Raw genomic sequence first — 14,392 nt, 5'->3', positions numbered from 1 at the left:
TATTTGTGGTTTGTGATCGTACACTGGTCTCCAGCTGTGTATTGGGTTTTATCTTCCATGGAGGTCTTATTTACAAACTCTCAGAGGTGTCCTGCAGCTGTACCGATGACTCATTCTCAAAAACGCCATCATTTTTATTCACAAAAGAACCATTTGAAATCTCTTTAATCTATCAGACGCAACAATAAGGCAAATATGCACTCCAATTAAAGGCACACTAATCAAAATCTTCTAAATACAAAAGCAGAGGAATGTCACAGATTTATTTATTTATATCTTCATAAGAAAATGGAAAAAAAGGGAAGTTTCTGTGATCTGAGGATGTTTGCCCACTAGTGGAACAAATAGGCCACTGCACGCTTTGGCTCCAGTTCAGTGAGCCCCAGGCAATGGAACACTCAGCATTTAGTTCATTCAAAATGGACACAAAACACAGTAAAACAGGTCACGGATACTGTGATCAAATGATCTGTAATTTGGAACTGTAGTTCAAATAAGCATATGTGATGCCATATGCCCATTTTCATCCCAATATATCTTCAAGAAAGCTTGTGGCATTAAGCTTCAAGTAAAGTTACTTGTAAGATTTTGCATTACAAAATTGACATGTAGGTCACTTGGTGCCAAGTTGGCCTGGTTAAATGGCATAAATATATCAAAACATGGACAAAACTAAAATCAATGCCTCTCACAGTGCAGATTTCACATCTCATATGAAACAGAACCTGATAAACCTTCCACATCATCATCCCTCATTCTTCTTCACATCCATGTTTGAGCATAAATTACTTGAGTTTGGTCATAAAGGGGTTTATAGTCAGGCAACCGCATCAAAAACCATCTCAGAGACATCATAACACGAATTCACCACACATATTTCAAGATCATGAACATCAGAAGGTCTACTCCTCCATATCTACTGCCAAACTCAGAATATAGTCCATGAAATCTACACCGCACACACTTGATCTCCAATACCGAAACAAGCCAGCGCAAATCCATCTTACCTTCTTCCGGGGCTGCCATTTCATCATATTTGTAAACCAAAAATGAACAGCATCAAAACATCACGATGACGGAGGAGTGGGATTCAGGATGAGAGTTGTGCGGACGTAAAGTCACAGTGTGTCCGGACGGCAGCTTCATGACGCGCAATCGGTGCGTAAAAGCGCAGTCCACTGGAGCCTCTAGTGTCCTCTTTATAATCCAACAGTTTCCGAGAGAGAAAATCGCGGTTATTAGGCTGTATCGTTAGTTTTGCAGTCGTTTAAAAAGATGGTTACGATACTGAAGCATCAGAACGCACATTTGGCACTCTATTTGCGCAGACGTTCGCGCCCCATCGGTCGCTTTGGCGACACAGCGGCTTTAAACAGGATGTACAGCGCGCGCGCGCGCGCGAGAGAGAGAGAGAGAGAGAGAGAGAGAGAGAGAGAGAGAGAGAGAGAGAGAAACTTTCCGTGCGGTACTACTTATCGCTCTTAACAGTGCGATTCCTTTAAATGTCCAGAGTTGATCGGTTAACTGTGCCAAACGCGCGCAACGATCCCAACTGAAACGCATAAAAAGTTCGGGACAAAGCGAGTCTTAGAAGCGCTGAAGGACAGTATTCCCAAAATCACAGTGGATTGGCATTCCAAAGGTGATGCGTAATTCTGCACACACATGAAAACCCCTCAAAGACATGCAGGAATAGACGGGTCCGCACGGAGACGAGACGACGAAGAGGAGAGGTGGAAAAGAACAACATTAAAAATCCTTGGAATTTGAGAGTTCGAGGGAGAAGGATATCCTCCGACAGCGCAGAACTGGAGCTCAGTACACTAATAACTTCCTTCCCCGCTGCTCCTCTGCGCTCTGGAGGAGGAGAGGATCCGCGCTGCTGGGTCATAGAGCCGCCGGTTACTCACCCACGTACATAGGAGTCCGTTTCAAAACTTAAGTGAGCTGTCTCGATGCCTCTGACCACTCAGTAAGCATCCTAACTGAAATGGAATCTCGTAAGTGTGCGATTTGAAACGCTCTGCGTAAGCGACCATTCAAATAGCGCTTTTCGCGCAGCGCACGAGACTAAACTCGCAATTGATTTCAATATAGGTGACGATACAGTGACGCCATACTCTAATGAACATATACAGTATATATACAGTGCATTCAGAAATATTCAGAACCCTTCATTTGACACATTTTGTTATGTTGCAGCCTTCTACTAAAATGCTTTAAATATTTGTTTTCTCACATCAATCTACACTCCATACCACATGACAAAGCAAAAAAAAAAAAAAAAGATTTTCAAAATGTTTTAATTTTGTTTTTAAAAGAGCAACTGAAATATCACATTAAGTATTCAGACCCTTTGCTGTGACACTTTTAGCTCAGGTGCATCCCATCTCTGGATCATCTTTGAGATGTTTCTACACTTTGAATGGAGTCCACCTGAGGCAAATTCATTTGATTGGACATGATTTGGAAAGGCACACACCTGTCTATATAAGGTCTCACAACTGAAAATGCATATCAGAAACAAAACCAAGCCATGAGGTCAAAGGAACTGCCAGCAGAGCTCAGAGACAGGATTGTGTTGAGGCACAGATCTGGGGAAGGCAACAAAAGATTTCAGCTGCATTGAAGGTTCCCAAGAGTACAGTGACCTCCATAATCCTTAAATGGAAAATGTTTGGAACAACCAGGACTCTTCCTAGAGCTGGCCGCCCGGCCAAACTAAGCAATCGGGGGGGGAAGGGCCTTGGTAAGCGAGGTGACCAAGAACTGAATGGGGACTCTGGTTGAGTTCCAGAGATCACGTGTGGTGATGGGAGAAACTTGCAGAAGGACGACCATCACCGCAACACTCCACCGATCTGGGCTTTATGGCAGAGTGGCCAGACGGATGCCTCTCCTCTGTGCAAGAAAGCAGAAAAGCACCTAAAGGACTCTCAGACTGTGAGAAACAAGATTCCAGATTCTCTGGACTGATGAAATGAAGACTGAACTGTTTGGCCTCAATTCCAAGCGTCATGTCTGGAGGAAATCAGGCACCACTCATCCCCTACTCAATACCATCCCAACGGTGAAGCATGTTGGTGGTAGCATCATGCTGTGGGGGTGTTTTTCAGAGGCAGGGACTGGGGGACTGGTCAGGGTTGAAGAAAAGCTGAACTCAGAACACAAGAGTGGCTACGGGACATCTCTGTGAATGTCCCTGAGTGGCCCAGCAGGAGCCCGGACTCGAACCACTCGGTTAGAGTCCGGTGGATGGGGACTCGGTCCCCATCCATCCTGACAAAGCTTGAGAGGATCTGCAGAGAAGAATGGCAGAAACTCCCCAAATCCAGATGTGTCGCAATCTTGTCGCATCATACCCAAAAAGACTTGATGCTGTCATTGGTATATATTTATACCATAATCAATAGAAACATGGGGAAATGCTACACGATGCTAAAATGTCCCTCATTTTAAGGGGAAAAGAAGGTAAAAATGCTGCCATACATTTTTTTTTATAAAATTGTTAACCTTAACATATACGGTAAACATTTATTATATATTTAACAAGACCATACATGTCTTCACAGTCAAATATAAAAAAAAAAATACAAAAATGTAAAAGATGATTCTTTAATTTTTTGGGATTTTTTTTCTAATAGTAAAAATTTACTTTTACAATAAATTATAGTTTAAATTACGGTGAAAATCAATAATCGGTGTTCCAAGAAGTCCGTGCATGACCTATAAAATTTCATAATATTTCTTCTTATTTTTGATATCAGTTATGTACACTGGGGTGTTTTATGTTATATATTATGTAAAGTTATTATGTGGCCTTCTGTTGTTACTGTGGTGTTTTAAAACACATTTTACGTTAAAAAGAAGATTTGTATAGTTTTTGAAAGTTAGTATATTAAGGTTACATCATTTAATAATATGAACAGTAGTGAACCGTAAAATATACAAGTATAAAAACGACATCATAACGCCTGAAACATGTCCATGCTGGTATTTTACCATTAATTTAACCGATTTTTTTTAAATGTATCTTAAACTGTTGCGCTTCCATTTGAGTTCTATTTACATGAAGTCCAACGGTCAAGTCAGAGTTCCATAGAATTCTGAGTTTACAAATTGTAACATCTAATTCTATGAGGACATGAATGCTACGAGTCGAAATCTCACAATAACAGCAATTCAGACATGATGTGGACGCATTAATACATATGATGACACCGTTGGAATTTTGCCAAAATAATGTATCTTATGAGGCAACTTACGTCAATTTACGTACCTTTTGGAACAGCCTTTGCATCAGGAGGGCACCTTCGACACCTTAAAACGCCGTCTCCGGTGCCAGCTCACTATGTTTTGGAACAGACACATAATCCCTACTATAAACCCCAGTGTTGCACAAAGAGGATAAAACAACTCGACCACAAACCTCTACATACTCAATCCTCAAACTATCCATTCATGACACTTGATAAAGCAGAGGGAAAACAGTCTTGTATTTCCAAAAGGGAAAAAATGGAATATTAGGATTAGTGAATACTATGCAGTAGACACTGTATAGTATACACTCTTACAAGAAAAGGTTCTATATAGACCCCCAAAGTACCTTTTTTTTTTAAGTATACTACCAAAATGTAATAATATAATAAAAAATACTAATAATAAGTATTACAATGCACTGATAAATAGATTTACTTTATTTCTATTTTATTTCTAAAGTAAATATTAATGGTATAAAATTAAGTAAAATGTATTTAACTTCATGACATAATATTGATTAAAGTGACTAATGGGGTGTTCACATACAACAAGAATCAAGCGTTTCACGTGGCACGATTTCATACAAAGTGAATGCAAATACGCAAATAGACGCGAATTCGCGGCGGGCGGTGTGAATGAAGTGAATGGCGCGAAGCGAAAACGCGAAATTGCTTCATTCGCGCGAGTTGAAATTTTTAAACTCTAGGAAAATATCCGCATGACGCGTTGTCGATAAAGCCTATTAGCATTGAGATTGTCCGAATGTCACGGACGTACTGACGTAGTAGCGTGGACACCTGGAATTGTATGATACCACGTCAACGAATCTGGGACTTCCACAACAGATACAGAGCAGCGAGCGTTGTGATATCAGCCATGGTTGATGGCGGAAAGATAAGTTGTCGTAGAAGCCCCTCCTCCAGTCCTTTTCCAGAAGAGAAGGGGGAATACTCGCAGGTTCACGTTACTCACGCGAATAAGAGTTTAAACACAAATTTAATCCAGCGGTCAAACTTGCGCGAGCAATGCAAGGCCAATTTGTTTTTCACGTTGTATGTGAACGCACCAAAAGTAAATTTATCTTAAATATGTTTTTATTTACAAATGTAATATATACGGTACTAATATTATGGTGTAAATAAACGTGCAAAAGTGAAACCATGCAAGCAAATTAATTATTCAAGCCCAGTGCATGCTGGGAACACCAGATTTGAAAAGTTAAGTAAAATTTACTCAAATGATCTAATAAAGGAGATATGGTTTTCTACATTAGGACTCACACATTGTAAAAATAACTATGAATCATAAATAAAACTCGTAAACTAGAGGATTCATTTTTACATGTTTGAATGTCGAATTAACTTAATATTTTATGTTTTCGTTTAAACTAACTTATTTAATGAAGAGTACTTAATCATTTACGCTATATTTACTTCACCACAAAAAAAATTTTTTTTTCAATGTATGCATTATGCTATTCCACAATAAATAATGTGATCACACTTTTATTTTGTGGTAATAACCATCTGACTTTACAATAAGTCGTTAACAAATATGATGTAATATAATGCATTACAGATCATCAGTTCATGTACATTCAAGCATTATTATATATGAAAATATACAAATTAAAGCCCTATTACTGTCTCAGTGTATATTAGCTAATGATCTGTTAAGAATTATATAATGTAATGATGCTTGTTAACAATTTATTAATTACATTTGTTATTATAAAATGTCAAATGAGTGTGTTTATTTAGACCAATATGCATTACCAAAATATTAGAGGTGCTTAATGCATTTTTTTCGTATTAAAGCACAGAATTGCAGTCGACACGAATTGAAGCGTTCTGTTCACTAATGCATTAAAGGAATATTCCTGGTTCAATACAAGTTAAGCACAATCGACCGTGGTGTAATGTTGACATAATTTCGTCTCGTCCCTCCTTTAGTGAATATGGAGTGGTGGTGGCGTACTGGGCTAATACACATAACTGGTAATCAGAAGGTTGCTGGTTTGATCCCCATAGCACCACCATTGTGTCCTTGAGCAAGGCACTTAACTCCAGGTTGTTCCGGGGCGATTCTCCCTGTAATAAGTGCACTGTAATTCGCTTTGGATAAAAGCATTCTGCCAAATGCATAAATGTAAATATGGAGGATGCAGTGAGGCACTTACAATGGAAGTCAATGGGGCAGAAATGTGAAGCTTATCATTTTACAAAAGCACTTATGTTAAGTTTTAAGTTAAAACTGGGGTATTATTTGAGCTGGTTTGATATAACTTTACACAGAAAAGGTTGGTAAGTTATTTTATCACACTAAAATCATGTTAACACACATATTGTTTATGTCTTGAGGCTATACTTTTTGTATTTTTATGTTTACAGATTGGCCCCATTCACTTCCATTATAAGTGCCTCACTATAACCCAGATTTTTAATCAACATTATGCCACAAAGGCTGTTGATTGAGGCTTAACTTGAATTGAACAGGTAATATTCTTTTAAAAGCATGCTCTGAAATCAGATAGTAGCATGTGTACTTTGCTCAAAGTTTATTTAAGGCTTTGGACTTCTTCTTTACCCCTAAATTCTATCCCGGTCCAGTGTATGTTTATAAAAGCTAAATCAATTACCGCATTCTCTGTTCTGTGCCGATAATAGTGCACGGTAATGTGACACCCGTTTGGTCCATCGCTGGCCCCCTTTAAAGATTGATCGCTGGTTGTTTACTTTGGTTTTAGGTTCTTAAGAGAGATTTGGAATAGCGCCAAGTATCCACTTGGCAAATTGCCTTGATCTTTTATAATATTATTTTTAGGTCCCATTTCAAAAAGTTCCATTGCCACCCCAAGTGTTGATTGACAAAGAGTAGAGCTGCGTCTCCTGGCAACCGCCTGCTCTAGCTGTGCTGTACCTGTGATGTCATTTCCTGCCTCTGCACAAAACACATTGTTTTAGTCAGCAGAACTAGCAGAACTTTAGTTACAGCACTAGGCAACTCCATTCAAGCATAACTCGTTTACATAAAAGTGATTTACAGGTATATACACACGCGTAAGGAATATATCACCTAAAATTGAACATTTATTTGATTCCAAAGTCATATAAAGGACAAGACAGCTGTTAATGTGGATAATCCGCCTACTGTGACAAAGATTACACTGGTATAACAACATTAGAGGTCTGAACAGATATAAACGACCTCTATCAGGGTCGCCACTTAATAAGAGCACAGATGTTGTACTTCAGCTTCAGTTTAAAGTAACAGATTGGACATTGTACCTTAACAATGGAGATAAACTATAGGCCAAATCATTCATGCATGCATAGCAATAAAACTTTATTAACCCGTTCAGAATCTGCATTCACATTTACTAAAACAATATTGTAAGTCATTAATACTGTTCATGCATGTAACAAGATTGATATATTTGGCATGTTAACTGACAAATATAAAAGTTATTCATTAATAAGCCATTTTCAATTGCCTCCGCTTCTGAGACCATCAATCCGTGCATCTTATCATGTGACTCGTTGTGCATGACACCGCGGAGACTCACAGCATGTGGAGGCTCATGCTACTCTCCGCGATACACGCACAACTCACCACACGCCCCATTGAGAGCGAGAACCACTAATTGCGACCATGAGGAGGTTACCCCATGTGACTCTACCCTCCCTAGCAACCGGGCCAATTTGTTTGCTTAAGAGACCTGGCTGGAGTCACTCAGCACACCCTGGATTCGAACTCACGACTCAAGGGCAGATAGTCAGCGTCAATACTCGCTGAGCAACCCAGGCCCCCCAAATATGCCATTTTATAGAAATAATAAAAAGTAGAAATTCTTTGACATTTCAAAATATTCATTAGCTACAGTGTGATGCATGTGAAGACATCTTTTTTATAATTATTTATTTATTAATATAGCATTATATACAATTTATATTAACATCTAAAGTGAGAATTTCTAGTAATTTCAATGAATTTCCTGTTACTCAAAACTGCTCAATACAACTTGCTGATCAAAAGTCACGAAAGCAACATTTTCTTCTTCAAGTAAACATCATCAACACAACTGAACAACTCAAGTATACAACATTAATACTTCTTTACTCTGTGTTTATGCAAACTCTATTCTGTTTACTTGCATGAACTGCTGAACGTTGATGTGTGAGTTTACTGATAGCTGGTTTTGCATCAGATGTCTGCAGAATAAAATATGGACAATTTCCTCTTTCAAGCCGTATGTAATGTGTGCATGAACGTTTGGTCTCACCACACCCCCTTTAGACAGTAGTAGCTTTGTTATGTTTGTTACATTGTCATGTCTGTTTTGTACAGAATGAGTGTGTGTGCATGTTTGTAAACAAGAGACATAAAAGTGTGTGAGAGAGTTTGGGAAAGAGGCTTAATGTACGTGAAAAAAATAAATAAATCATAATATCATGTGTAAAGCCACAATTGATCCCCGGATAATGTTTTTTATATGTTATATCTCTTAAACAATTTGATTACAGATCTGAAAAAATCTATATATTATGTGCATTTTGATAGTCTTGACAAAGTCCCAAAGTCTGGTTCCCGTACTAAAAACTCTGGCATTTTAAAATTATTATCTACCTCTCCCGGCTCAAAAATGACCCGGACGCTATAGGAGGGTTTCATCTGAACAGTGCCTGTCCAATGTCATGATATTACAATATTAGGTCACTTTCCAATAAATAAAGGTGCCTGTAAACATGTATAAACATTGGCATTAGGCAGCATTACCTGTAAAAACATTGCCAGTTATACTAGATGGTCATAAAAGTCATTACGTAATGTATTATAAAGTTTGATATTGGGTTTAATTAGGAGTTATTACATTTTATAAACATTAGATTGTTTGAATATACTAAAGAGTTGCAATATTTGAGTTAAAATAATATTCTGGGTTCAAGTTAAGCTCAATCGACAGCATTTGTGGCATAATGTTGATTACCACAAAAACTAATCTCAACTCGTCCCTCCTTTTCCTTAAAAAAAGCACATTTCAGTGAGGTGCATATAATGGAAGTCAATGGGGCCAATCAGTAAACGTTAAAATACTCACTGTTTCAAATGTATATCCATAAGACATAAACAATATGTGTGTTAACATGATTTTAGTGTGATAAAATCACTTACTAACTGCATTTGTGTAACGTTATAGCCAATTTTACAACTTTGTTGCCATGATGACGCAACGCTATAAACCCCAAAACAGTCAAACAACCCCAAAAAAAGATTTAAACAACTTTCCAGCTCAAACAATACACTCGTTTTAACACTCGTTAAACCCTCCAAAAATTGGCCCCATTGACATCCATTGTAAGTGTCTCACTGGAACTTCGACTTTTTTTGTGTGCTAATCAACATTATGCTACAAATGATGTCGATTGAATATTCCTTTAAGTCTGGTAGGCTCCTTTTGTGCACTTTTAGAAGTACTACCATCAAAATGACCCACAAAACTTGCAGTTCAATTTCTTTGGGTGCAGTTTATAAAAAAATATGCCAAATCAAACCAGCGAGCTCATCGTGTTATTTGCTGAAAATCTCTCTAGGTTTGTTTTTCAACCCAATGAATCACAGATGTATTTAAAAGAACTTCGTAAACAAGAATATTCCAAAGGTTTTGAGACCTTGGGAAACATCCTCACGAGTATGTGTAGCGTGCAACAGAGTGGCGAAACCTGCGGGCTATAATGAGAGCTGCTAATTAATGTTGTGCAGCATATCTCTCAGGCACAGCGGCTCTATCTTCAGACAGCAGCGCGGTTCTTTCGTGGTGATGATTCAGGGGGGAGGAAGGGGGTGTGAAACCGACACCTCCACTATACATGAACAAAAGATGCAACAAGCCCTTCTAAAACACAACAGCTGCTCCACCTTTACTCTCAGCCCACTAATGGCTCACAATTGAACTCTCTCTCTCTCTGATGAAGACATATTGAGTTCGTGGGTGCCCTGGAGACCCTCAACCCAATTCCCAATGGGATGGGGTGGGTCAACTGGGTTACATTCTGCTGTAAGCTGTGCATAAGGGACAGTTGGAGGTCAGAAGAACTCATCCCTGATCTGGCTGTTGATGGTTACACCTCAGTTGCAGGTCTCTCTTCATTGGAAGCCCTGGAGGAAATGGGTTCCATGTATGGAGATGCAAAAAAAGGTTATTTTGCGGTTTCATCATCTTATCAAGAATGATTTTTGGCTGTAATGTATGGATGGCTGAATTTCTCAAAAGTACATCATTAAATATATTATCGAATGCTTAAACTTCATATTAATTAACTAAATAAATCAATAAATGTCATTTGCATTTCATTTTAGCACTTACTGGTGGGCAACTTCATCTGCAAGAGTTTGTACCAAGCTCAGCACAAACGAGCCTAAACCTAACCAGAAAGTCCAAAGAAATCATTTTTTAAAGGCCATGTCCTGTTGTTTTCTCCCAATTTGGCATGCCCAATTCCCAATGTGCTTTTAAGTCCTCGTGGTGGCGTAGCGAGTCGCCTCAATCCGGCTGGCGGAGGACGAATCCCAGCTGCCTCCACGTCTGAGATCGTCAACCCGCGCATCTTATCACGTGGCTTGTTGAGCGCATTGCCACGGAGACATAGCATGTTTGGAGGATTCACACCATCCACGTTCAACTCACCACACATCCCACAGAGAACGAACCAGATTATAGTGACCACAAGGAGGTTATACCATGTGATTCTACCCTCCCTAGCAACCGGTCCAATTTGGTTGCTTAGAGGACCTGGCTCAACGTGGCTTGTTGAGCGCGTTTCCACTGAGACACAGCGCATGTGGAGGGTTCACACCATCCACCGCGGCATCCACGCTCAACTCACCACGCGCCCCACCGAGAGCGAGAGCCACATTATAGAGACCACGAGGAGGTTACCCCACGTGACTCTACCCTCCCTAGCAACCGGGCCAATTTGGTTGCTTAGGAGACCTGGCTGGAGTCACTCAGCACACCCTGAATTCGAACTAGCGAACTCCAGGGGTGGTAGCCAGCGTCTTTTACCACTGAGCTACCCTGGCAACCCAAATTAAATAATTAAATAAATATTTAAATTAGGGCAGTCAATCAATTACAATATTTAATCGAATTACATGGAATGCCAATTAATTAATCAAATTAATCACATACAAAAATGTATTTGCTAAGAAAGTCCCTCAAAAAACTATTTAAATATACAATGATTCAATAATTATAAACAAAATATACTGTGTATACATATATATATATACACACACACACACACACACACACACACACACACACACACACACACACACACACACACACACACACACACAGTATATTTAAAAATATAATCAAATGCATAACATTATTTTTAGCACACAAGCATTAAAAAGACAATACAAAAAGCGGCTTTAGAATGAAATATTTATGCTTTTGGAGCGTCTCGGTTGCTTCACGTCATAAACATACAATTTTTAGATAGCTGTGTCAGGTTAAACGAAGTTTGAAACACGTCTTGAGATCCCTGTGCTCGGATTTGCGCTCCATCAAGCTGTGTTAGAATGCAACATCGTGTACTTATCTTGTGTTTCTGCTCTCGGTAAGTGTGGTTTGTTCTCTGTGCCTATACAGCGAGTTTTGCTTACTGCCCCCTGCTGAAAACAAGTGGTACTACAAGCTGAAATTTCTCAGTTGGTAGGAATACTCCTTATTACGGTCCAGGGGCATGATTCATTGCGTACATTTTTTTTAACAAATTTTTATATAATTAATCGCACCGAATTAGCGTGTTAAATCAACGACCTTAATTCGTATAATTAAATATTTAATTTGAAGTAATTTGGCCCTCCATTGTACATGGTTCTTGATTTGCTATATGGTCCTTTGGAGATTAAAAAAGGTCTTTATCTTGCATTGTAGGTTCTTTATGTTTCTGGGTTCCTAAAAGTCGCCATGAAATCAAAATTCACCCCTTCACCTCTTGGTTTGATTTTTAAAAGTGTGGTCAACCAAGTGAAGATACAGACCAGTGAAAACACATCCCTGAGGAGCACCTCTCTCTCTTAGAGCATCATCAAACTGTCTCCCAATATTAGACATTCTGACCCACCAGAGAGATTATTTGCCTCCGCACCCAGCACACTCAAATGACCCCGGGAGCAATAAGACTTAGAATAGAATTAGAATCTATGGGTTGGTCCCTCTCACAATACAACTGCTAATTCAATCAGTCCAAGGCTGCATTCTGGTTTGTCGCTAAGTTTATCTGGTAGGCAGGGAACATCTTACCAACAGTAGTGAGGTCTGTAAACAGTGTGGCGAATTCAAACTGACCATATGAGACTATACGGCCCCCTGGAGCGCTGCCACCATTGTGGAGCACCGACAGCCCATAAAAACAGCCTTCGATCGGGTCAAACTGACTGTACTATTGTTGTTTCTAGCGGATGCTTGGGTTTGTTTGCTTTTATGTGAAATAATCAGATTTATTCTTGAATAGTACAATGTAAAGCAACAAACTAAAGTTTACTCTTAAAAAGTACAATATGGGGGACTTTAGGCACTTTCATGTCCTAGGGATGGAAAACAAAATGACAAAAATGACAATATTATAAGAAGACAAACGTAAGAACTAAATACGACTTGGCTTTATTCTTAAATCGAGAGTGTCCCCGAAGTTGGAGAAACACTGTATATTATGTTTTAGTTTATATATAATGTATTAGTTTAGCTTGGCACAATGCAATTTATTAACACTTAAAACACATTATTTATTTAAAATAATGTACAAAAATGTACCCATGAACCTCTTTCTATTCTTTTTTGTGCAATATCCATAATTATGCTTTTATGTTGTGGGGCACAAAAACGACACAACCCTTGTTTAAAATTCAACAGTTTCATCAATAATTCATGTATTGTCAAACACACTGTGCGCTTCTCTGACAAATGTTGAGGTTTTCCCCCATCACCCCTGTTTACGGTGAAGTCCCGAGGGAGTCACTGCTGTTAAGAGGCCAAATTAATATCTGCCATTAAAATGAGGCGACGCCATTAGAGAAAATGAGGCTGATGAGACAGATGTTATAAATGAAGCACTGCCACTTTTTTAAAAAAAGCACCGGATACAATATTAGGCCTATTCTCACTATCTCTCCCTTAAAAAATAGCAACCACTCCAGCTACAAATTACATTTCTTTTTATTAAATTTTTTGTCTTTTCAACTGTGAGAGATTTTAATTAGTTTGCTTGTTTGATGTTTCATTAGCTGAGGCAAGCACGGCTATTATTTTGCTCATAATTGTTCATACAGTCCCACACCCTACAATATAAATTTTGTTGTGTAACTTGTCCTACACTGTTTGTGCTACGGACATGAATAATATCTCAACCTTAGGAACTAAATTCCAAAGCCCTTGCAGCCTCTATAGAAACATACTAAACATCTCAGAACACATTAGTTACTGCATCATATCCACCAAACATTTCCCTAGCAACCAGCCAGAACATCATAGCAACCACCTAGCAACACACTAAAACCATTTAGAACATCATAGCAACTACAAGGCAATGCCCTGGCAGCTTCCATAGAAACATACTAAAACCCCTCAGAACACCTTAGCAACTACCTAGCAGTGGCCTAGCAACCAGCCAGAACACCATAGCAACCACCTAGCAATGTACTAAGAAAACAGTTAGAAAACCTTAACAACTGCATAGCAATGCCCTGGCAGCCTCCATAGAAACACACTAAAACACCTCAGAACACCTTAGCAACCGCTTTGCAGCCACCTAGTATTGCCCTAGCAACCAGCAAGAACACCATAGCAACTATATAGTAACACCCTAGCAACCTCCATAGAAACATACTACAACCTCTCAGAACACATTAGTAACTGCTTAGCAACAACTTAGCACTGCCCTAGCAACCAGCCAGAACACCATAGCAACCACCTAGCAATGCACTAAGAAAACATTTAGAAAACCTAAGCAACTACATAGCAATGCCCTGGCAGCCTTCATAGAAACATACTAAATCCCCTCAGAACACCTTAGTAACCACCTAGCACTACCCTAGCAACTATACAGAACACCATAACAACCAC

At 39.0% G+C, this 14,392-nt stretch overlaps 1 protein-coding gene across 3 annotated transcripts in view; it reads right to left on the bottom strand.

The window, feature by feature from the left end:
- ttc28 (tetratricopeptide repeat domain 28) overlaps nucleotides 1-14,392 on the bottom strand; it is a 319,989-nt gene that overhangs the window by 199,922 nt on the left and 105,675 nt on the right. The window contains exon 1 of one of the 3 annotated variants that reach the window (XM_052117310.1): nucleotides 1,008-1,857. The exons of the other annotated variants lie outside the window; for them this stretch is intronic. Coding sequence (XP_051973270.1) covers nucleotides 1,008-1,034 — 27 coding nt within the window. The 5' untranslated portion in view covers nucleotides 1,035-1,857. Of the gene's footprint in view, nucleotides 1-1,007; nucleotides 1,858-14,392 lie in introns of those variants that run through there. 3 annotated transcript variants of the gene reach the window in all.

Source organism: Xyrauchen texanus, chromosome 44, assembly GCF_025860055.1.
Source record: "Xyrauchen texanus isolate HMW12.3.18 chromosome 44, RBS_HiC_50CHRs, whole genome shotgun sequence".
Classification (NCBI taxonomy): domain Eukaryota; kingdom Metazoa; phylum Chordata; class Actinopteri; order Cypriniformes; family Catostomidae; genus Xyrauchen; species Xyrauchen texanus.
The sequence above is the reverse complement of the archived record's forward strand: the minus strand, read 5'-3'. Positions and strand labels throughout refer to the sequence as shown.